Genomic DNA, 25,822 nt, shown 5'->3' on the forward strand with positions numbered 1-25,822 from the left:
TCATTCCGTGTGGAACCTCAGGAAGCAGTTGTGGTCGGGGGTGAAGCAGAGGTGCACATTGCACTTGCGGCACATTGCTTTAGGTGTACCATTGCACCCTGGCATCCTGCATCGTCCCTTGTCCTTAGACATGATCAGCCAGTGAGCTGTGTGATCCAGGCGGACATCTTGGGCTGGAATTGGAGCTGTGGGTCCTTTCCTCCTCTTCTCCTCATATGCGCTAGCAATGGATTGGCTGGGACGACCTCTCTTTTTCTCCAGGCTCTTACCGCACATGCACAGGCCCTCTGCAATGTAGGATTTGAAGGTGTAGAGCCTCATTTGGTCCTTCTGCTCCATGCCAGTACCTTCGCAGTCTCTTCTGTACAGCAGCCAGGCGGTCACAATAGTCATATCAAGGAAGTGGAACACCAGCCGGTGGTACCATTTCTTTGATCTTACTCTGTTGCGGTAGAGAGCAATCAGGGAATCAAGCAGGTCCAGCCCACCCATGTTCTTGTTGTATTCTCGCACAACAGCAAGGCAGGGAACAGTGATGTTAATTTTCTGCTTGCGATCCCACCTGTAATAGTAATAATAGATTATTTGTTTGTTTGTTTATTTACCTATCTATTTATGTATTTGTTTATTTATTGCCTTACATTTGAAAATATAGTAACATAATCTATTTAGCATAAGATGAATGAATGAAAGAAGATGATATGATAAAATAATGTACATTTATGTCACCTATTGACCTCGGTCACAGGGTTGGCTCCAACGTGGTCACTCAGAAGCGTCACAGAGCAGTTGTCATACCACTTGACAACATGCAAGGTGGTGTCTCTCACTATGGCCATCTTCTCTTCGAATGCCCCACGTCCTGCTCTCTTCAGATCAGCATCACTCTTCAGGTTGACTCCAGGTAATCTGTTGCTACGAACAGTGCCAGTAGAGTGAATTCCCTGCTCAGCCAATGTGACTACAAGAGGGACACTAGAACCAATTGTCAAAGAATAGCTTGTAGTCGGAGCCAGTCGGAGGACGACATTTCCACTAGCTCCAACATCTAGCAGCTCGGGTGGTTGGTCAACTCTCCCAGTGTAGACCTCAAAGTTGTGGGGTATTCCATCAGCTCCTGCCAAGATGAGAATTTTATAGCCCCACTTCTTTGGTTTTGATGGCAGGTACTGTTTCAATCTGTGTCTGCCCTTGAATGGCACAATCTGCTCATCAATGCTGAGCTTCTCACTCATTGGAATGGAGATCAATTTGGATGTCAGGTGAGTGACCAGAGGACGTATTTTGTAGAGGGGATCATCTTGCTCCTGTCCCTCGTTGTTGTTGATGTGGAGGGACTTCTTGATGGTTTCCCATCTGTTGAGGGTCATTGTGTCTGCTACTTTGGCCACTCGAGTGGCTTTGTTCCAGAACATGCAAGTGGCTGGCAGGCCAAAGAGAGACATGTAAACCACAGTGCCGAGGAACTGCTCCAACTCATTTGTTGTGAGGTTTAGAGGCTTATTGGGGTCACACTGAACTGAATACAGATTTGATTCTTCTACAATAATTTGAAGAATGTCTTCAGAGAAGAACCCTCTGAAGTACTGGAGGGGGGACAGGATGTCAACAGGTTTTGGCAGCTGGCCCTGCCAGTCTGGGTAGACATCGATGGATCTGGGATGTGCTTTTCTACATCTTGGGAGGTGAGACACTTCAGTCTCTTCTTCATTTGACTCTCCCTCTACCTCAGAGTCACTCTCATCTGGGTGGTGTTCAAAAAAAGAATAAGGAAAAAATATCAGATATAATTATAATAACACACACACACACACACACACACACACACACACACACACACGCACACACACACACTTTCTGATCCCTCACTGACCCCTGAGCTCCTAAGTGTCCCTCAAACCTGATTCAGGGATCCACTCCTCCAGTTCCTCACTGTCACTCCCTGAAAGCTCACTGTCCTCACTGTCTGATGGGATGTCCCTAACTGCACATTCCCTAGGTTTGCCTCCGTAAAATGTTTTTACATCCATGTCCTGTAATTATCAGTAGATTGTAAAGTAAAAAAATTGACCATGATCATATAAATGCCCACAAACACATCTCTACACACGTATGCTAATGCATTATATTGCCTGAAAAAAAAATTGGACTTCCTGCACAGTGTTGCCTTGAGGCAACGAATGAAAATTAACAGTTTTACTGTATAAATAAATTTTAAAAAAGTAGAAAAAACAATCAAATATACTTCTAGGCATATTCATGCGCATGCAAGTATTTTTTTTATATACGTTTATTTCAATATAAACATGTAAAATAGTGAACTTTATCTTATCTTCTAATGGAGATGACTCTCATGTAGTGATGCTTGAAGAAAGGGCCCCTCCCCCGCCTCAAATCAAAGTCAGCCACTTTCAACTCATCATTTTATTTTATTGTGGTTTGTTGCCTCAGGGCAACGCTATGCAGTAGAGGGTTAAGACCGTGGAGCCTGGGATGTGCTTTTCTCCATCTTGGGAGGTGAGACACTTCAGTCTCTTCATTTGACTCTCCCTCTACCTCAGAGTCACTCTCATCTGGGTGGTGTTCTTCTCAAAAAAAGAATAAGGAAAAAATATCAGATATAATTGAATGCAACAGGAAGACTTGCACGCACGCACGCGTGATTATTATGATTATTATTGATATTTTTTGTTTTGTTAATTTCTAATAATAAATAGTAATGTCAGTATTACCTCAATACCGCTGTATTGGCTCAGAATCAATGTAGGACAGTAGGTTCCTCCTTTTATAGCATTTTATCACTTCTCATATTTATTATGAATTTTTAACACTTTTCAGCGTGTAAATATGAGCATTATACTTCAATAGCTTCCAGGAGGTCATGAGACCCATTTGCTCAAAATGCAGTGTAGAACAGTGGAGACACACCTCTTTTTATAGTATTTTATCACTTCTCATATTTTATATGGATTTTTAATACATTTCTTAATGTAAATGTGAGCTTTAAAGCTCAATAGCTTCCAGGTCATGTGACCCATTGACTCAAAAACAGTGTCGGACAGTAGATCTACACTTGTATGAGACACACCTCTTTTTATAGCATTTTAAAACTTCTCATATTTTTTATGAATTTTTAATACATTTCATCATGAATCATAAATATGAGCATACCTTGCAGGTGATGTGACCTTTGCTCAAAATCACTGCAGGATCATACTTTTTCATCATATTCATTTGTATTTTTTTTCATATTGTTTTATAAGACATAACTCTTACTTTTACTTTTTTTTTTTTAATCAAATCTTAAAATTCTTCAGCCTCAAGCTGCAAGCGGCCACTCGATGAACTGCAATCTTTTGCACTTCCACATGGGCTTAATGCGCATGCTCTGTCTCTTCTTCCTTTTTTGGAGTTCTCTTGTGGGAACAGCGCCACGCATCGACGTGGGATATGTACTACAGCCGTTCTACAACTAGACGGTTTTGCACTTTACGAGTTTGAGAAATACTCAACACGACGCCAAGGAAAACGGGAGAAAAAAAGTTCGTTTTCGTACGTGTGACCGTGGCCTTATTGGGTCAAGCCCTGCTATTGCCATGGCTCCTCAGCCGAAATCCCCCAAACCATTCCCCAGGAACCTGGCACGGCTGTGTACTTAAATGAAAATGACGCACTACTGGTCGTGACATAACTGGAACACTACAAGTAGTCGACAATAACATGTCGCTGTGAACAAAACTGAACTCAAAGTGAGCACAAATGTGGCCACCAGCAGCGGGTGTGCAGGAGTCCAGCTTGAAAAAAGCTGTTGATCTGGAGCTGTCCTTGGTGCCGAACGCCTCAATCCAATTAGTGCCCCCTCCCCCTCCCCGCCAACCCTCTTATCCCTTTATTCTGTCTTGGCCAGCCAGTTACTTCTTTTTCTCTATGTGCTCTGAGTGCTTCCTAGTGTAGAAACACGCAGACACCCTTCCTGGGACAACTGCTCCGATAGATTTTTTTTAATCTAAAATGCGGACCCTCGGTTGTTTGTGTATTTTCGAAAGTCTTCGCGAATCAAAGGCCGAAGGGGAGGCGAAGCAGCGAAGATTTAGAAAATAGGCTGCTATGGTGGGACCTCCTGAAAGGCAAAAGTTAGGCTTTCTCCTAAAAGCTCCACGGAGGTAGGCTACATTGAAATTACTTTACCAAACGAACATTTAATGTGCTTAACTTTCGCCTTTTTATACTCGTATAGCACAAGTTACATCAAGCTAAAGAGTGCAATTTAATAGAATTTAATGGTGTGAGCCTTTGCCTCACACCATTAATTTGCATTTAAATTGTAGTTTAAAAAAACTCAAGACCTACGTTCTTTCAACGAGTCTTGTTCTTCGGTTAACTTGTTAGGAAACTTTTAATTTACGTTAGAGGGGGCCTGGAAAAGGTCTGGAAAAGAGTGTTTGTTATAGAATAGTAGCAACTTGGTTCCTGGTGTAGCTATGTGACCTATGTGTGTCCCAGAGAAGACATACAGTCTATAATTAATTAAATAGGACTTGAGCCAAAGGAGCCCAAGCCTATGTCAGGATTTGTAGAACTCCATTACACAATCAGATAAAGGTCCCACAGTCACAGGACTTCTAATGGCAACATAAGCCTTTGCATATAACTGGAGCCAAGAGGAGAAAACTTTCCAACCCTTAGATTCTTTGATTATCTGATGGATTAGAACTGAGCTTTATTAGACTACTTTAAGAAACCCTGCAGAAAAAGTGGATTTTGGTGAAATTATTTGTTCAATAAGCATACCTTCTATTTATTTAAATGATTAACTGCCAGCTTCTAAGTTGCATTTAATTCACTGTACGTTCATTGTACGTCTTTTAGCTCACAGGCCACTGGAAAAACGATATGTACTATCTACTATTGTAGATTTTTATGACAGGAAAAACCCTGGCTGTATAGTCCTCTTACTTTGGAGTTGTGCCTCCTGAAGCTGATAATTTGGGTAGATTAGTAGCTTTGACCTGTCCACTACCATCCACTCTCATTGTTCAATGTGCAAGGAATAATTTGGAGGTATTAATTAACAGCATGAGTAAAATCGTGAAAGGCTGTGTTTAGTAAAATAAATTAAAAAAAAAAAAAAAAAAGGCTGTGTTTAGTAAAATCTTTGCTGAAAGACTATGTGGCTATGGAGCCTTAGTAAGTATGCAAACCTAATGTGGATTGTGCTCATTTTATTAAAACATGCTATGAGAATAGGCTATGTATCACTCAAGCACAATATTAGGCTACCTGACTGGTTTTGCTTTATATAAATTTAAATCAACCTTATTGGATTTACTTACCAGTGGATTATACCTATGAAGATGAATACATTCTTGAATACATTCTGATGTAACCGTGTTGCACTAATTCTCAGTTTCTTGTAGGTTTATAGGATTTATTTAAAAATGCAGATTCAATTCAACTGTTGTTCAACCATTTTGCAAGCTGCAGTTTGTAGCACTGAAGTGTATTGCACAGGAACAAGTTTCCATTATTTTGGCAACCACATTTTAGTGGGGTTGCCAAGTGCTTTTGGCAATTTAAATAAAAGGTTGTAACCGACACATTGCTAGTTACATTGGACCATGTAAATATTGTTATTTTAGTGCCATTGTTAGTGTACAAATGTGGATAATATGCTAGATGAAGTCTGTAGGCTAGTGATCATCAAGGATAATGAATTTGTGTAGCTCATTAATACATATATTATTGTATAACATGTAATGTCTTGTTCTTCAGGCCATGGATTTAACCAGAAGTATAGTGGTCTGAACGCAGCCAGGTGAGCTTCGTGGGTCGGGGAAACGCCAACTGTCCACCACCTTCTCATTTAGCCTGACAAGTTCCAGACAGTCACACATCCCACAACCTCTGTTAGAGGTGATCCACAGTCTGTAAGGCAACAGTGCAGGAAGAGCCAACATGACAGATAGATTGAGTGTCAGCACAGGCAAAGTCAACCCTCGGCAGGCTGCAGCTCCTGTGCTCCCTCCTGAGCCAATTGACATCATCCGCATTAAAGCACGTTCCCGGCGCGTCAGGCTTAATGTTGGAGGTCTTGCACATGAAGTTCTATGGAGAACACTGGATCGGCTGCCCCGAACCCGTCTTGGACGGCTAAGAGACTGCAACACTCATGAATCGCTCCTGGACATCTGTGATGACTACAGCCTCAATGAGAATGAATACTTCTTCGACCGGCACCCAGTGGCCTTCTCCTCCATCCTGAACTTTTACAGAACAGGGAAGCTACACATGATGGAGGAGATGTGTGCTCTGTCCTTTGGCCAGGAACTGGACTACTGGGGTATTGATGAAATCTACCTGGAGTCCTGCTGCCAGGCACGGTACCACCAGAAGAAGGAACAGATGAATGAGGAGCTGAGGAGGGAGGCAGAATCACTGAGGGACAAGGAGGGAGAGGAGGAGGAGCAGGGCTGCTGCCCTGACCAGAGACAGAAGCTGTGGGATCTGCTGGAGAAACCCAGCTCCTCTGTAGCTGCTAAGGTAACAACAGCTACACATACCTTGTACACATTTAAAAGAAAATTCAATTTTAAAGTACAATAATATTTCCAGTTTCCTTGGTATACCAATTTAAGTTTGTAAACCTGCTACAGAACCCAGTATCTCATGTGATTCAAAGGCTTGGTAAAATACACAAGAAAGAAGAAGAAGACCGACTTCTTATATTTTTCAGTGCGTAGCTGTTCTGTGGTCAATCTGTGTCACATATGAAGTCAGTCTACTGATTATGGACACACAATTTGGAAACACAAAAATATTCTATGATACCAGAATAAATTTTAAGGGTAAGGGAGATTATCTTTAAGATTATCTTTAATCTGTCTCTTGTGCATCCTTTAATTAAAGTAAAATACTAAATAATACGAGTACTATATTAAAGAGAGCTATTCACGCTCTGAAAAAACAGGATCTTTTAAAAGGTTGATTTGGAAAGCTGAAATCCTTCATATTCAGTCATTTAAATACATTTATCCAGAAAAATATATGTAGACAGACAATCCAATTTATTTCCATTTGAACCAGGTGTAATAAAGACTGATGGACAAAGCCAACATACTTTCTTTCATCATCTGTCTGAAGTTTAGCCCTTAAGCCCTTAACCTCACCAACACAGACAATGTGCAAAATTAAGATGGATATCCCCCTGGTTTGTGTTTATTTAAAGTATTTTGGTCAGGGTAAAGACTGCAAATGGTTAATGTTTGAAGGGAATCTGATGGGAAGATAACATCAGTTATTTTTTTGGAAAAATAAATATAGAATCTAGAAATGTAGAAGATAAGCTCTGTGAGTGTATATTTATCTGGTGTGTACTACATCCTGCATGTTCTCTGTCAATGAACTTTTTTCTCTTTATGTAGGGCACACTGTAAGCTTTCTGTGCTTCTTTTATCTTTACAGCAGAGCAGACAACAGATAGCCAACACCTAAAAAAAAAATCCAAGCAGAGCATTAGTCCATTACCAACAATGTAGTAGCAACACACATTTGGCTTTTACTGCCAAATAGACTAAATCATTATCAGAAAAAGAAATCCAGCAATAACTGTAAAGTCATTAAAACAATGAAAATGATTCTTGCTAGATGGCAAGAACCACAACCCCAAGGGGCAGTTGTGGCTCAGTAGGTAAAGTGGGTTGCCCAGAATGTGTCACATGCTGAAGTGTCCTTGAGCAAGACACTGAATCCCCAATTGCTCCCAGTGTGAGTGAATGTATGTGTGCATGTGTGCGCGAATGGGCAGATGCATCTTAACTGGCAGTGTTTTGGTCCACCATGTTTGGTTCCCATGGTGGTGGTCAGACAGGGCAACTGTGACCTCTGGTAGTTCACCACTTCTGGGTGTGACTGTGAGAGCAGATGAATAATGTGTCCAACGTAAAACAACTTTGAGTGTCTATGATAAAACGCAATATAAAACCGATGCATTATTATTATTATTATTATTATTATTATTATTATTATTATTATTATCATCATCATCATCATCATACTGTAAGATCGAATAAATTGACTTTACTTAAAAACAGTTTGTAAACTCACTTCAAAAGGAGAAGTAAACGTTATATGGTGAATTAGAGTTACGTTGTTCAGTTTAAGTACTACTTAATTACTATTACTTGAATACAATATATAGTACAACTAATATTTTATTTATTTTCTTTAATTCATAGTGTCCATTTCTTAAATCAGCTATTAACATCAGATTTAATTATACTCACTCAATAGTTCAGGTTCTCTTAATTATATCAAATGAATGCTTGAATCTACAAAATTGGCTCAAATAAAGAAATTATCAAAATTATACAACAGTTCTCATTTTATAGTTGTGTAAAAAACTTACACACAGAAGATATGTTTGGTTACATTCTTTCACGTTTGGTTTTGGTTTATGGCAGATGTTAAACAAATATAAAAATATAAGTATAAAATATGTTCTAAAAATACCAATCTCCGGGTACCGAGCTAGAGGTCACTACAAACAAGAGTACATGATACTAGGTGATGCATGATACATGGGGGTGTTTAGTGGTGCATAAATTTATGTTAGCATAAATGTGCCTGAACTAGGTGAAAGTACACGAAGAAATGGCTATAACAAGAGTCTAAAAAAAATGTTAGATACTACATGTGTGGGCATAACTGTTTCATATATTTCAATCCTGCCCTAAATTGGTGTTGAGGCTTCGTGACTACATTGACTATATTAAATCCTAATATGTGTTTAATCTTTAATCCTTTAATTAGACTAAATGTGACAGCTAGTAATACAACAGAAACTTTAATTATTTGATTAACTCAAGATTGGCCCTTCTTTAAATACAATACAAATGGCTTGAGGTAAGAATAAACTTCATATGTAACCAGGTAGCTAATGTATAAACTGAAAAAAAATATTTATTGTCTTACATGTTATTTTATTTTCACTAACTTGAAAGTACATTTGCAGAAATTAAAACCCAAAGTGGGCAAACTCAAAAGGTAATTTGTCTAACTCAAATTCTGGTATTTGGTTTGCTTGCCTTGACATGTTGCTACATGGTTATGACACCTTGTGTGTTTTTTTTTTTGTTTGTTTGTTTGTTTGTTTTTTAATTCATTTTGGCTTTTCTTGCAATCTGAATTTAGTGCTTTGTATTTGTGGATCTGACAAATACCAATCTGTGTCAAAATGAGTCCACTGAATCATATATTAGCATGTGATCTCTTCCTTCAAGCTCTGGTCCTGCGCAGTATCCTAGCTGTTTGTACCACTGCACTCTTCTGGTCAGAGATCTTGGATGTGGTTCTGGATGTAGTTCTTGTATACCATGTGTAGTTATCAACAAACTGAAAGTGTTAAAAAAAAAAAAAAACTACACCCATGCTGTCCATTGTTTACCTGCAATGTATGCAATGACGTATCAAAGTGAGGAAAAAACAGGCACATAGCTCTCACAGCGGGAGGTCCAATCTGGGACTTCTGGAGATGTGAAAGCACACCTGAGGTATCCCGGGTCGCCCCAGGATTTTTCGATGTGAAAGGGGTACTGGATTTTTCTTTTGTTTGCTCACTTAACAGCATTTTTTCTACACATGCCTTTTGCACAGCACTATATGTGTGTGTGTTTATATCAATTTATTGATAACCTGAATAATGGACCAGTCAAACCCCCGCTCTTTCAAAGGCTGCTGATATCTGAATAAATCACTGTCTCGCACAGTGGCCGATAACTGCCACCAAATCTCCTCTTCTTCTCAGATGCAGCTTGCGGATTACCAATTGCCATTAACGTTGAAAAAGTTTGGCATATTGCTATACAAGCTCTATATAAATACAGTTGCACATCCATTCCTCAATCAGTGCAATTTCCAAAACATGATGTACGACTAATTAACCTATGCACTTCCATTAACGATTGTGTAATAACTCGATTTATTTGGTTTAAAAAAAAACAACAAAAAAAACTAAAATCTCTGTCCTTCAGAGATCGGTCTTTATGGAAGTAGACCAAAACTTGTTTTTGAGCTGAAACTTCTACAATGATACATCAGGCTGTCAAGTTACAAAATCAGAGTGTAACAGGCAGATACATCAACGTCAGAGTGAAACACGTGGTTCACATTGAAGCCGCATCGAGCCGAGCCGATAAAATCACGGGTCTATTGCCGGGTTCTTGACCTGGGTCGTTTGTGTGAAAGGGGCTTAAGTATTGTCAATATTTGGTGTTACTATCCTTTGCCTTCAAACCAGCATCAACCCATATATGTACACTTGCACAAGGTCATGGATTTCGTAAGATTGTAGACGCAGTGGTCAGCCAAGGAAACTTGGCGAACAACTGCGAATATTTGACTGTAGCGGTTTGTTCACCAAAGGGCTGGAGAGCACTACAATAATGAGTGTCTGCAGACAACAGTGAAGCATAGTGGAGGTTCCTTGAAAGTTTGGACCTGCATTTCTGAAAATGGAGTTGGAGATGCGGTCAGGATTAATGGTGTCCTCAATGCTGATAAATAAAGGCAGATATGTATCCATCAAGCAATACCAATAAGGAGGCGTATGATTGGCCCCAAATGTATTCTGCAGCATGACAAATACCCCAAACATGCAGCCAAGGTCATTAAGAACTATCTTGAGCATAAAGAAGAACAAGAAGTCCTGGAAGTGATGGTGGGGCCCCCACAGAGCCCTGATCTCAACATCATTTAGTGCATCTGGGATTACATGAAGAGACAGAAAGATTTGAGGAAGTCTACATCCACAGAAGATCTGTGGTTAGTTCTCCAAGATGTTTGGAACAACCTTCCAACTGAGTTCCTTCAAAAACTGTGCTCAAGTGCACGCAGAAGAACTGATGCTGTCTTGAAGGCAAATGGTGGTCACACCAAAAATTGTTTTGATTTAGATTTCTCTCTTCTTCTGCTCATTCACTGCATTTTCTCAACTGATGGAAATGATCTATTAACATTTTTGAAAGCCTTCTTAGTTTAGAGCAGTGTGTGTGTGTGTGTGTGTGTGTGTGTGTGTGTGTGTGTGTGTGTGTGTGTGTGTGTGTGTGCCTGCATAAGAGTTTAGTTCCTCTCACTATAAATACAACAGTGCTGGCCTTAAAAGGTACATGTAACATGTGACCATGTTGGAACCATAGCGTCAGCAGGAAGGAAGCTGCTTAGACAACACTGCAGTGACACTAGCCATGTGTCACTCTGTGGCTGCCATGGTGTAACTCAGCACTGAACCAATAGGAGTGCGTCTTCCTGGTGACATGACCAGCTCAGTGCCACTGCTGATTAGAAAAGAAGCATTACCTGGCCATTTTGGAAAACATGGTGCACTGTTCTGGAGCAAACACGCACGCACACATGCACGCACACACACACAGACTAGAGTGGTTAGTTTCAGTTTATTTTCTTTTACAAACTGTCGGAGGGGCTTCTATCTCAACATTTTCATTCTGTGTGCATGACACACACAGACACACCAAATGACTTAGGAGTATAGCTTAATCTCCTTTGGAGCTTTTACTAGGGCTACTGCTGCTGCTTCAAATAGACTTACTGTTGGCAGGTTGGACAGTCTGTCCAGTCTCTACCATTTGACCTGTGGGAGGGAGAGTGGGGGTTGGGGTGAGCAGAAGAGAGACATGACACAGTAGGTTTTACAGTGAATACTGTTATCACAAAAATCTGTATTTAGGAAGTGCAATATTACAAAAATATATATTATGTAGTGACAACTGAATCGTTGTATAACCAATGCAAAGCAATAATAATAACAACAACAACAACAATAATAATAATAATAGTGCAGCACAGTGGCCCTATTATTGCCTTACAGCCTCCCGGTGAGGAGGACTGGGTTGGAGTCCAGCTCAGACTTTTCTGGGTGGGGTTTGCATGTTGCCCCTGTGTCTGCGTGGGTTTTCTTCGGGTACTCCAGTTTCCTCCCACTTCCAAAGACATGCTGAATTGATCCTAGGTGTGAGTGTGAATGGTTTTTTGTCTCTGTGTTTGCCCTGCGATAGACTGGGGACCTGTTCAGGGATGAGATGAGATGAGATGAGATGAGATGAGATGAGATGAGATGAGATGAGATGAGATGAGATGAGATGAGATGAGATGAGATGAGATGGGATGAGATGAGATGAGATGAGATGAGATGAGATGAGATGAGATGAGATGAGATGATAATAATAATGGAGGTAGTCTACAAGGCAATTAAGTCACAGACAGCATCTGCCCACAGGGTGGTTGCTCTTATAGTGATCAGCCATTTTTATTTATTTTTATTTTTTTTCTGTTAATCCAGGAAAAAATGCTTTTCTGGTAACTGCAGAGAAATGTAAAGCAGATGAGCTAAAGAAAGGCGCAGATGGGACACCCTGCCAAATGCCAGAGTTTATATGAAGTTAACAAAAAAATCTTTAATCAACAGAAATGTTAGGTAGTGTTCAGGAAATGTTAATTTGAGAGGTCAGAGGAGAATGGGCAGACTGGTTGGAGATGATAGAAAGACAACAGTAACTCAAATAACCACTGGTTCCAACAAAGGAATACAGAATACCATCTCTGAACGCACAATATGTCCAACCTTGAAGAAGATGGGCTACAGCAGCAGAAGACCACACCGGGGGCCACTCCTGTCAGCTAAGAACAGGAAACTGAGACTACAGTTCACACAGGCTCACCAACACTGGACAATAGAAGATTGGAAAAACATTGCCTGGTCTGATGAGTCTTGATTTCAGCTGCGACATTCGGATGTCAGGTCAGAATTTGGCATAGACAACCTGAAAGCATAGATCCATCCTGCCTTGTATCAACGGTTCAGGCTGCTGGTGGTGTAATGGTGTGGGGGATATTTTCTTGGCACACTTTGGGCCCCTTAGTACAACTTGAGCATGGTTTAAATGCCACAACCTACCTGAGTATTGTTGCTGACCATGTACATCCCTTTATGACCACAGTGTACCCATCTTCTGACGACTACTTCCAGCAGGATAATACACCATGTCACAAAGCTCATGTCATCTAAAAATTATTTCTTGAAAATGATTTCCTGCTGATCATAAAAGGAAAAGGTTGGACCATAAACAATTGTTTTTCTTGGACAAAAGAAACAATTGTGCTCATCAGTGAGTTATAAGCAGATCGTGTTTAGTGCTTTTTTACATGCTAGTTGAAAGTCTATACATTAGATCTTTTTATATTTCTATTTAAATTGTATCTGTAATTTATTCAGCAAAAAAATAAATAAAAATATCTATGCCCCTTAAATTAATTTCAATGTGTATTCCACTAAAACTCTGCATTAGTAAAGGAAATGAATACAGATCGAGCTGTTTTTTACAACTTATTGCTGTATAAAAGAACGAAGTAGGGCTGTGTTAACCATCCAGTATTTGTTATAGTTCAGGGAAAAAGGTATTTGTATTTGATTAAAATTCATCTAGTTACACTTCTAATTTAGGAAGCGCATGTGTAAAAATAATTATTCTTTAATTTGCCATTATAATAATTATGGATGTATATGTAACATTGTTTGATGTTTTGCATTAAATACAGCTAATAGAGGGGATTTATACTGACTTGAAGGAGCAGAGCTTGACTGTGGTGATGATGTGGTGCTTGTCAGAGATAATAGGTAACTGTGGCTCCGTAGGTAGAGCGGTTAGCAGTTCGATCCCCGGAATGAGCCACATGCCGAAGTGTCCTTGAGTAAGACACTGAACCTCCATTTGCTCCCAGTGCATGGCACTGGTGTGTGAATGTGTGTGTGTGTGTGTGTGAGGAAGCGAATGGGTAGATGTGTGACTGTAAAACGCTTTGAGTACCAATAGGTAGAAAAGCACTGTACAAAAATAAGATAATTTACCAGTAGCTACCAATAAACAATAGTCTGAATTACAGAGCTAAGATGCATGCAACAGGAGACAATCTGACCGCAGACGCCTCAATACTAATGTTACGTAATGGAATAATCTCCCGGTCAAACTCCGCTTTCCAAAAGTTACATGCTGCCTCCCCAACTAAATCTATTCGACAAAACTAGAGATGCAGTTAAGTCGTGTTTCATCCAGTCAGAGCCTTGTCTTTTAGGGAGTGGAGACTTTTCACCCTGACTCCTGATCATCCCTCAGTCTCGGCAGGCGCACAAATATTTCCTCACATGAGGAAAGGCAGCTTTGTGATAGGATGTTTGGCTTGTTCTTGAATACAAATAATTTTACAAGTTTTTTTTTTTCGAAATTCGAGTATTTCTAAAATATCATGTTCGACTCCATCCCTAGATATCAAGACATGCACTTGAGTTTTGGCTGCTGTTAAACTTGAACTTTGGTTGATCGCCCCATGTTTTTGATGCACAACTTCCATTTGTATAACCGATTCATATGAACCTGTTCGTTTTGAAAAAAATCGCAAAACTTAATCTTCATCAAAAGATGGACCTTACGCTTCCAGGGATGAGAGGGGAATAAGAGGAGAAAAAAGAAGGGGTGAGAGGGGTGGAAGTGAAGAGTTGAGAGATAAGATAAGGACTCAAAGGAAACCAGGGAGTCATTCAGGGTGGGAGTATATCTCTGTACAGTTTGTTCCTGTGGTTCAGAAAGAGAGAGGGGTTAGAAACACCTTTACGTTAGCCTATGTTACCACTTATCCTCACTAGGGTCGCAGGGGTTGTTGGAGCCTATCCCAGCTGGCATCAGGCAAGAGGCGAGGTACACCTTGGGTCAACAATGATGGTAGGGTAGCGCAGTTGAACTCCTGCCAGCTCAAATCCTGTGAGGAGAAGAAGACCAGCAGCAAGAGAGGACCCAGATGGACCGTGTTAAGCAGAGGCACACAGACAAACCAATATTCAAAAAAAGTTGGGAAAACGATTATCTTTTAACCAAGGTCGATTCCATCGCAATGTGTGTTGTATAATTCGAAGTTTGTAGGATTAATTGGATATGTTTCATCCTGTTTGTTGCACTAGTAGGTTAAGTACAAAAATTTGATTGATTTAATTTCAGACATGCTTTGTCCCTTGTTACTTGGCCTATTGCATTAAATGTCTTTGAAGATATAGGCCCAAGGCTTAGTAATGATCCACATCTGTCTTTAAATATTTCAGAGCGCTTCAATTATTTTTCTTATTTGAAGAAGCCATATAGATGTTCAGTCATTTTTTTAACATAAATGTGAAGCGCAATAACCAGTGTAATTTATTTTTCAAAATGTCAATGTTCTGCAAAATTAAACTTGTGGCCCGCGCCCCTCCCCCGGATTAAATTTTGGCCCTCCATGGGAAGAATTTGGCCACCCCTGGTTCAGTGCCACTTGAACACATTTTGTGTTTTACATTTGCCCCATTTTCTTCCGTTTTGCTGTTATTTTTAGTGTAAATTATCTCCCAAAAGAGAGAAAATTACATAAATAAAGTTAAAGATGCATTTCCAGGATTTTGCCGTTACTATTTACAATTTTGTTGATATCGTGATAATATGGTTATTGTGATTTTTTTGTCCATGATAAGCGTGAAGTGAAAATCTGACATCATGACAGCCCTCCTGCTGATATCACACATTTAGGGCAGCCATGTGTTATTTACAAGTGATCAGACTATTGTCACGTGTCTAGACATCTATCTGTATGGGTCGTGGTGGTAATGAAGTCGGCATCATTGATTACATTGAGGATGGTAATACAATTTTAAATAATAGTATGCCAGGACATTCCTTCCACCATTGGCTGCAATGACGCCTCCTTTGACATCTGCTGACAGACTGCTGTTGTCCATGTGGTGATCCTTAGAACTCTGAAGTCAGCTCAGTACTTTGGTTACTCTAGTTTTGATGCTGTTATGTGTGAATGGCATAATGGACTGCAAATCCATAGAAATCCAAAGGATCATTGTTTCAAATAATTTTCACATGTGGTTTGGATACAGTTTGTCATCCAGACTTTCTCAAAAAACCTTCTGGCTGGTAGTCTAAACATAGCTTTAGTGATGTTAATATAACCAAACCAACATGTTGCAGACATCAACCCTTCTGATATGTACTTTAGGTGGATGACAGTATTAGCAGAGGTTAGGGGAGATTAACTATGAACATTACTCTTAACTGACAGAAGTACATGTCTTTGTTAACACAGTGTTAATCACAATGTGGAATGTGTAATATATATTTTAAATTGAATGAAGAAGGTGAATTTAATTAATTTAACACACAAATTAATCAATGTGATCTCAGTAACAAAAATAACTTATAGAAACTTTTCAATAGATATTCAAAATCCTTCCACATATTGATCCCTAGTTTTCTAACTTTGCAAACATCCCTGACATCCTATTTGCCCAGCCAGCCTGTGTCAGACATGACTTTTTCTTTGATGCTGCTGATTATTACATTTTTCTCAGACCCCTTTAGCCTGAGAACAAACCATTTAAAAGAATTAGCATAAGTTCTTATTTTAATTCTAACAGAGACACTTTCTTACCCACTCTTCACTGGCCCACTGCAGTCTGTGGTTCAGAGGTGGGTATTTTATCACTGTACAGCTTCTAAAGCAGCTTGTGTGTTCCTGGTACTGCTTAAAATCTGCCCTGGGTGCCAAGGTCACAGCATTTGGCTGCCATTAAGCCATTAAGTTGCTGCAGGGGCACATCTTGACACACCTGCCCTCTTCTACCTTTTACCTTATCTTGTTCTCTCGTCTTTCTCTGATCTCTATTATTTTAAAAGTTCCATCTCATGTTATAAGTAATGTTCTATTCATTCAAATGTTTAAATGTGAGTTGGAATATGATGTGGAATCTAAAAAAATTTAAAAAAAAGATTGACTTATTGGACAATTATTATTTTAATATGATGTATGACATGCATATATTAACTTTTTATCTAAATCAGGCCATTAGCAGTTCTTCGTATTCTTTGGACTCAAAGCAAAGACAACAAAACCAGGAAGTGTATCTTTATTGTAACAAAGGCACCATCGAGTTGGACTGTTAGGTCATTACTCACAGTAAGAGATAGCACCTCTTTCCATAGAGATACAGCTCATACATTTTTTTCCTTTCATGTAAAGTTTTTTTTATGGCGTCCAGCTTAATCCTAACTATTGCCTGATTCTTCCTGTTGGACAAGGAAAGAATGAATAACCACGTCTAAACTCCCTCTATCCTTTCTATAGATAGCAACACAATCCTATTACGGTTATCCTGAAATGTCCTAACGAGGGCTGCAGGGAGAAGACTTAGATCACATATGCTTCAGGTTCCTCAGTCAGCTCAGATATGAGAGTTTCTTGTTTTTTGAACCATAGGTAGGACTGTAGGTAATGACACTGAATCTCATTTGTTATGTTTTTTGGTAAAGTCATGCTACTCAACTCTGTAATTCTACTCATCCAGGGGCTACTACTCATCCCACAATGAATAGAGGCTTGGGGTAAAAGTTGTTTCATAGCATAATAAATCACTTGTTAAGTTTAATAGGGGGAAATCTAACTCATAAATATTAACTCTTAAATGTCATCATAGAATAGAATAGATGTTGAAGGATCTGAGTCTCCAAAGGAAGAAGAGTCAGCTCTGTCCTTTCCTGTACATGGCGTTCAGTCCCAGTCCTCTCACATTGTACTTGTGGATATTCTCTTACTTTCACGATTAAACATAGCTGAGTTCTACTGTAGTTTTTCGTTGTTTTGATTTCACCAAACATTTAAATGATTGCCAATCACGATTAATCATGTTTTTTTTTTTACACATTTCTTCCTTGAAGATGATAGTTCCCCACTATCATTCAGTGTTTTAAAGAGGACATGAAACTAACGGAACGGACACCAAAATAGTATATGTGTACATATATTAAACACAATACATGAAGATAAAAAAAAAACAGCTTTTTAAATGCATTTATGAGGGTGTTTTGGGGCATGCTCTCCGTCATCTTTATTTTACACACTCCCTACCTGCCTACATCATCAAATATGTTAGTTGCCTTGGTAGCTATTGAAGAAGACGCAGTTTAGGAGCAGCAAGGGTGATTTTTCTATCATCTAACTATCAATGAACAGGTTTCTCAACTAACCCAAGGCCTACACGTTTGAGCCATTGACAAGAAGGAACATATCATATAGCGCTTTTCTACCTATTACTCAAACCGCTTTTACAGTCACAGACACATCCACATTGCTAACCCTTCAGTTCATGAACAACCCACTCTACCTTCTGAGCCACAGCTGCTGCGAAAAGTGCAAAATGCAAATAACAACTTTATAAAAACGTGCAGGAGGCATGCAAACCATGCCCCCTTTAATTTGTTCTGCAATTTGCTCCTCTTTACCTGTTATTTCCAGTCCATATGTAGTTGCTTTGTGCAACCGCAAGTTAAGCCAAACAATCCAATGACAACAGGCCCAGCGACACAACATAGCGGCACCCTGTGTTTTAACAGTGAAACTTAAATTGCAGGATTTTGAAATTCCCTTCACCATCAGTGTTAAAACTTGAATATTTTTTTCAGTATGAGAGACCTTCTTTAAGTTATCATAACTATGTTTAGTGTTTCATGTCCTCTCTAATAATGCACTGGACAATTCTATACTCAATATTAGCAGTTTCTGTAATCCCTTTAGATATTTTCTCTGCTTGATGTACGCCAATACTTTGACCTTTCCCAAACAGACTTCAGTCTTTTCTATAACCACAGGATGTGTCTGTCGACATGGTTGTTTAAGAAATGAGAAGTTACTCATTGCATCAGTTGGGGTTAAATAATTTGTTGCCTGCTGAAAGATAATCACCCATGCAGTAATTATCCAAAAGGGGGTTGGTGCCCATTTGCTTAATTAAACCCAGGTGACAACTTTTTCTTTGCCCAGGCAGTGTATATATGTATACCTCTTGACTGGATGTGTCATATTTGGTTAAAAACAGGATTCAGTGACATGTTACGTTAGCATTTCCTGAAGAGTAAAAGATATATTGTAAAGTGAAATACTCCAGTGTTGCAGTGTTGATGTTCTTATGTGTGGTCCATATGGTGGATGCCAATTATAAGTTATATTGTTCTGCATCAGAAGTGTGTTTTCTTGTGTAACACGTGTTCTGCATATATTTAGAGAAAACACCAATGCACATAATAATGTCACTACTACAAATATCCATATATGTGACAAAGAAAAAATCTGGTGTTTGTGTGACTATGTGGCTGTGTCAGGCTATGCAATGCTACGAATGTTGTTCTAGTTTCCTATAGCATTACCTCTGATGACGTTTAATGCATGTATGATTCAATTGTGATGCACTACAGATACATATTTTGATTGACATACAGTATGTTTCTGAGCCTTCGAAGTAGGATTAATCTTGGATAGACCAGACTCACCCAGTTTTCTCTGTTCCTATAGCCATACAATAAGCTGTCTATAACTTCAATTCCTGTGTTTGTTTTTCAGATACTGGCCATGATCTCCATCCTGTTTATCATCATTTCCACCATATCATTGTCCCTCAATACTCTGCCAGAACTGCAGGTAGTAGATGAATTTGGTCAGTTTAATGACAACCCCAGTCTTGCCCATGTGGAAGCTGTCTGTATTGCCTGGTTTACCATGGAGTACTTGCTGCGCCTGCTCTCAGCACCCGTCAAGTGGGATTTCATCAAAGCACCGCTAAACATCATTGATTTGCTGGCTATACTGCCATATTATGTGACCCTCTGCCTAACTGAATCTAACAAGAGTGTGCTGCAGTTCCAGAATGTGCGCCGTGTTGTTCAGATCTTTCGCATTATGAGGATACTGAGGATCTTGAAGCTGGCCAGACACTCGACAGGACTCCAGTCTTTGGGATTCACTTTGCGAAGGAGCTATAATGAGTTAGGTTTGTTGATCCTCTTCTTAGCCATGGGCATTATGATCTTCTCTAGCTTGGTGTTTTTTGCTGAGAAGGATGAGGATGCCACCAAATTTACCAGTATCCCTGCCTCCTTCTGGTGGGCTACAATTACTATGACAACTGTTGGTTATGGAGACATTTACCCACAGACCCTGCTGGGCAAAATTGTAGGAGGACTCTGCTGCATAGCAGGCGTGTTGGTCATTGCTCTGCCTATCCCAATCATTGTCAACAACTTCTCTGAGTTCTACCGAGAGCAAAAGAGGCAGGAGAAGGCCATCAAAAGGAGGGAAGCTCTTGAAAGAGCCAAAAGGAGTGGAAGCATTATTTCAATTAACTTAAAGGATGCTTTTGCCCGTAGTATGGAACTCACAGATGTGTTGGTGGAAAAAAAAGAGGAGAGTAAATATCCTGTGGATAATCACCATTCGCCCAGTCGCTGGAGCTACCACAAGCATTACTCCAATGCAGACATGGATAGCCCAGACCGGTCCAAACATTACCAGGAAGTAGCTCTACTTGGCTCCCCTGAACAAACGAGGCTCTCATCTAACAAATTGACCCCTCGACACCCAAGTGCGAAAAATACCAACAAGACAGCAGCCATCCAGGAGCAACAGGGAAAGGTTAAAGAAGAGCAGATCGTGACAAATGTATCGACCCACTCCGAAGTCAGGGAGACTTCACCTCAAGTAAGCAATGCTAGACAATGCTCTAAAGTATCTGAGGATTTTACTGTGGAATCAGGAGGAATAAGCTCTTTGCTCCCCAGTGCGGATGGTGTTCAAGCTGAGGCAAGACAGCAGCGTGTCCCCCCTCCGTTGGATCTGAGTCAGATCAGTACAATGGAAACTAACCCTGAAAGCCAACCAACCGCCATCAAAGAGGGTATGTATGAATTTGTGTCTAGCCCCAGAAAAAGTATGACTGGACATATGGATTTGGTACCAAAAAGTGGGGAAAGTATTGAGATGACCCGTGAGAGCATCTGTAGCTCTTTGCAAGATGGCACCCCCCCTCAGAAGACAAAAGCTCACAAGGTTGACATTATTGGCTCCCAAGATGATGTTCTTGTGGCAGTAATGACACCTGTGGCAGCCCCAGTATCAAGTGGATCAGCCAAGTTTGCTCAACTGCTTTGTGATGCCATGGTTTCCAGGATTTCTCCATGTCCTAGTTCTGCAACACAAGAAACAAAGTCTCCCCTGGCAATTCTCCAGTCTCCACCTCTGGGCCAGCAATCTGTCTGTCCTATCAACTCGCAGAAGGGAGGGGAGGGCTCACTGGCTTGGAGCTTAGAAGGTGAAGGACAGCTCACATGCTTAAGCCACCAGGGGAGGAATCACATGGAAAAATCTTCTGTTGGCACAGGCAGCACTGCTAGTTCACTGTCATCTAAAGCTAGCCCACTCAACTTCACCCAGGAACTAGTAAGTATGGAGGGATTGGATGAAAGAAAGAGTGAGGCTGGAGAAGAACATAGTGGAGAAAAACAAGAAAATCACATAGTTCTCGACAGAAGCTTGACACCACCATGTGAAACAAGCATGTGAGTTCACAAGCAAAAAAAAAAAAAAAAAAATATATATATATATATATATATATATATATATATATATATATATAGACAGGGACAGAAAGTGGAGGAAACAGCAGAAACTGCCCATTATTACCTCCAACAAACAGTACTTGGCTCAGGATTTGCACCTGCTGACAAAGACACAGTAGAAACACATTAAACAAAACTAAGAACAAAATTAAGAGTTTTAGTTTTTCTTGGGACCAGTGCAAGTCATATCCCACCAGAACTTTGGCAAACTCATTCAGAAACACATGCCCACTTGTCTACTATTTGATTTTGAATTGATTTTGTCTAACATCAGTGTCACTGCACTATTGTCAGAAGATCCGGCTGGTATGGTATGGATAAAGCTTTTAGGGCTCATGAGCAAAGGGACATAAACAAGGTGATGTACCGTGTGAGAACAAGAATGTTTGAAGATTGTACAGCTTAGCAGGAAAGTTATGTACAGTTTCCTATTGCTTGCTACCTGGCCCTATTTGTTATAGTAGGCTAATCACAATAAGAGAAGATGGGAGGTGGAAGTAAATTATATTTTTTTAAGTAACTTTTAAAAAATATACAAAACTTGAAGAAACAATGATCAGACATTCATTTGTGTAATGGATTTTTCATATTAATAATTTAAGTCCAGGTATTACATTCTTGTAATGGGACAAACACACAAGCACATGATACAGGACAAAAGGTCAAAATTATCTTGTCACTAAACAAATAATATTTTATTGTCCAAGAGAACATTTTACATATTTAGTTTGTTTTGCTTTTCATTCACTCAGTTTTTTCTATGATATACCAAAGGAAATCAGGGTCTTCAAAGTGAAAAGGGAATTGAATGGACACATATATGGTCTTCTAGACCATTATTTTCACACAGTTATTGAATAAATGATCTAAAAATTCAATACAATGCATACACATAAAGAGACAGGTGAACCGAGCATGGACACATGAGCTTATTGCTACTGTGGAAAAGTTCTCGCTCATCACTCACTGCGCCTGTGTCTTAAATTGTCCTGGGGTGTTTGCGTTGCTATACCCTACTGAATATTTTGTGAATGAGCCAATGAGGTTTTGATTCCAGGGGAACCTCCTTATCAAGAAAATGCCGACATGTTTAAGAGTGTGTGCAGACTGCCCTCATAAATCCAGGAGTATCAGGGGTGTATATAGTATTATATTGATAAAAATGTATGGGTTTTTGATTGATGTTGAAGAACCAATGATCTTTCTTGGTCTCCGTGAGACCACTGTCTTATTGTAAGGATCATTCCAGTTATAAGGTTTGCCTTATAATTGTTTTGACCGTCATTTCTTTCAGTAATAATATCCCTGCACTCACCAAGTTAATAACAGAATTCTAGGAACATGGTGATGCCGATTAAAAGACAGCTTTGAAACTAAACAACAAGTTCGTTAAAAATATTTGGAGGACAAAATGAAAGCATGCGGTAAAATATTACCCAAACATTCATCACAGTGTATACCATTTGAAACCATTATCTGGTTTCGGTGAAGGGGCTGCATCCAGTTATTTAGCTAAATAAAAATGGTCAGCTTTCATTTGAACTGCATACAATACCATGAATGCTTTTAAAAACACACTTAAAAAAAAGTGTCATAATCCCTATTTTATTTATTCTACTGAACTCTGCAGTTGTGCACACATTTTTTTCCCCCTGCAAAGTAAGTAATTCAGATTTTAAATGATCTGGGAAAAATTGTCAACTTTTCCAAGATGTCTGATCGTCTGTCTGGTTGTGTTTGACTTGCTGGACTTTATTGTAGCAGTGTCATATGGGAGCATGGCAATTAGGACGAGTTCATAATCAGTATGAAACTTAATAATATTAACTAAGACAAAGTACTAATAAACAAGATATTCTTTGAGGGAGGACATGCTCTGTCTTTCACTTATCCAAAGTCTTTAGCGTTGAAAGAGAATTACAGTATGTCTATATGACTTGTTTTTCAGGGGTGCTGACTAAAATGTAAAAGTCGAGTAAGAGTGCCCCCTGTAGACTTTCTCAAGGGTAATGAAATGAAGGGATCTGATGCCTCTTAACAGAGTTCACACAGAGTGTGCACTGCAGGAAATCTGACACAAGCGTATATGTGAATTATAACTGTGTCAACCGATGTAAACTCGCTCTTTCTAGATCAAGATGTCATATTTTTAGTTCAAACTAGTTTACTGCATTTTTATGAGAGGAATTTGAAGCTACTTGTTGTTCTTAACATCTCTGTATATTCTAAAATGGGTGCCTTTTCATAAATACACAATTTATGGGAAGGTTTTAAAAAAAAAAACTAAAAAAAAAAACCTTAAAAAAAAATATATGGCCAGATTATTTATTTTTCTTTCTAACCTGCTCATCATCACATGTTCAGGTTTTGTGTTCCTTTGTTTGCAGCTTTGTATTATCTCATCAACTTCAGTGTCAGCCATCTAGGTTTCACACAATATGGATTATGGCTCTAACATCACTGTGCCACACTGATTATTTCAGCAACTGAATATTTTGGAGAAAAAAAGGCTTCAGTCAAGTTCAGGAGTGGTCAGCTTGAGTCACATAGGTGCTGCAGCATTATATTGTATAACTCAAGTGCAGTACGCTTGTAGGTAGGCAGCCCACCTACTTGTCGTAAAGAATGTCAATCTGAATAAATCTCAAATTATTTGTCGTACCTTTGAAAATGCCATATGACACAAAAGTATAATTTTTAATGGGTCTGTGGAAGTGAAGCACTGTCTCTTGGAGTCAAGATTAGAAACATTTTTAAATTAAAATGAGCAAAAGTATGCCTAAGATTTGCTTCCCAAATAAAGTCAGCCTATCAATAACCAAAATAATCTTATTTAAGATAACCGATAACTGAATTGTCACTTTATCCGAAGCAAAGTATGAAACCTACAAAACTTTATATACTGTATATGCCCACATGATCTTAATCATGCAACAACGTGCCTGTTCATTAATTGATACTGGCTGACTAAATGTAACAAAAGAAAATCAGAAAATGATGTACATAAAACTTGTTAAAGCTATAGAATGTGGGTTTAGGACAATGAAAATAGAGGTGTTTGATCACATGTTTGATCTCTTTTTTAGACTGTGACTGCACATTGCACGCACAATGCAGCAAAGGTAAATACTGTTAATCTCTTGTTCAACTTTGTCCACATACAGAAGGAATGTCACTCCAGAACAGTACAACTCTGTGTAATCTATTTAAACAGATGCAGCTTGTTGTAAAGGAAGTATTGTTTTGACACTGTTGCAGGCCAGGAATCATAGAAATGCTGCTTTGGCTCTGCTCCTGTAAGCACAGTCACGATTGTCTGAAAATACCACACCGTCATTTGTATTTGTTTAGGCTTTGTATCCATAGAAAAAAATCCTATCACACAAAGTTAACACAAATAAGCATGCTTGTCTGTCCTGTCTGCTTGACTTATTTCATAGCTTTTTAATGTTGCATTCCTTCATCCTCATTTACTGAGTTTGTTTAACAGTAGCGTGCTTGATGATTAGTCAAATTCATTATATGTAAGGCATCTTAGTTATAGTCAGTAAGTACGTTTGATTCAATTAACAAAATGCAAAACAAATAAATGTGTTAATGTGACTGTGTTGTGGATTTTTGTGTGATGTGCATTCATATTTTTTATTGAAGAACCTCTGTGCAAGAACGTGTGGAAATTCAAGATCAGGACCCAAAAGACACGTGTGCATTACTACAATAATTATGAATATCTGTCACTCTGCAACATTTGTCTGCTAGTTGAAACGGTAATGGTATATATATATGTCAGTCCAGTGAGGTTAGTTAGTCCAGTGAGGATCAGGTGAGGTGTAGGTTGGTGAAGGGTACAGGGGTGGGGGGGCAGGAGGGGACAGTAGCAGTCCACGGATAAGAGTTTGTTTATTGTGTGTGCGTGATCAGCAATCTTACAGCCAGGGGGAATAAACTGTCTCTGAATCTGGACGTCCTGCTGTGGATGATGCAGAACCTCCTGTCAGAGGTCAGCATGGAAAACAGTCCATGGTGTGGATGGGTGGGGTCAGAGGAGATGCGTTGGGCTCTGGTCAGGCATCTGGTCCCCGTCCCGGATGGAGGGGAGCGGGGACCCGATGATTCTCTCCGCTGTCCTCATCACACTCTGCAGAGACTTCCAGTCAAAAGTCTCACAGGCCCCAAACCAGACGGAGATGCCACTGGTCAGCAGACATTCAATAGTACCTCTGTAGAAGGTGGCCAGGATGGCTCTTCAGGCACAGGAAGTGCAAGCGCTGCTGTGCCTTTTT

At 39.5% G+C, this 25,822-nt stretch overlaps 2 protein-coding genes across 3 annotated transcripts; one reads left to right on the forward strand and one right to left on the reverse strand.

Annotated features, from left to right (window-relative positions):
* Window positions 1-2,030, reverse strand: LOC125011457 (piggyBac transposable element-derived protein 3-like). Its single transcript, XM_047590682.1, has 3 exons — window positions 1,901-2,030; window positions 730-1,744; window positions 1-562 (listed from the first exon to the last, which is right to left on the reverse strand). The coding sequence occupies exons 1-3, from the start codon at window positions 2,028-2,030 to the stop codon at window positions 1-3; spliced, it is 1,707 nt and encodes a 568-aa protein (XP_047446638.1).
* A 1,885-nt stretch (window positions 2,031-3,915) lies between these two features.
* On the forward strand, window positions 3,916-25,142 carry LOC125011388 (potassium voltage-gated channel subfamily B member 2-like). Of its 2 annotated transcripts, XM_047590583.1 has the most exons (4): window positions 3,916-4,163; window positions 5,773-6,540; window positions 19,489-20,622; window positions 20,703-20,867. In XM_047590583.1, the coding sequence occupies exons 2-4, from the start codon at window positions 5,956-5,958 to the stop codon at window positions 20,721-20,723; spliced, it is 1,740 nt and encodes a 579-aa protein (XP_047446539.1). In that variant the 5' UTR covers window positions 3,916-4,163; window positions 5,773-5,955; the 3' UTR covers window positions 20,724-20,867. The 2 variants fall into 2 exon arrangements, with proteins under 2 accessions (XP_047446539.1, XP_047446537.1); XM_047590581.1 differs by having other exon boundaries at window positions 19,489-25,142.
* Window positions 25,143-25,822: the final 680 nt, after the last annotated feature.

Source organism: Mugil cephalus, chromosome 7 (genome assembly GCF_022458985.1).
Source record: "Mugil cephalus isolate CIBA_MC_2020 chromosome 7, CIBA_Mcephalus_1.1, whole genome shotgun sequence".
Lineage (NCBI taxonomy): Eukaryota > Metazoa > Chordata > Actinopteri > Mugiliformes > Mugilidae > Mugil > Mugil cephalus.

Coding starts and splice junctions, on each gene's coding strand:
- LOC125011457 (XM_047590682.1), bottom strand. CDS start 2,030: ATGGATGTAAAAACATTTTACGGAGGCAAACCTAGGGAATGTGCAGTT. Junction 1,745..1,900: donor GGAGTGGATCCCTGAATCAG/GTTTGAGGGACA, acceptor AACACCACCCAG/ATGAGAGTGACTCTGAGGTA. Junction 563..729: donor CCTGTGACCGAGGTCAATAG/GTGACATAAATG, acceptor TTACTATTACAG/GTGGGATCGCAAGCAGAAAA.
- LOC125011388 (XM_047590581.1), top strand. CDS start 5,956: ATGACAGATAGATTGAGTGTCAGCACAGGCAAAGTCAACCCTCGGCAG. Junction 6,541..19,488: donor GCTCCTCTGTAGCTGCTAAG/GTAACAACAGCT, acceptor TTTGTTTTTCAG/ATACTGGCCATGATCTCCAT.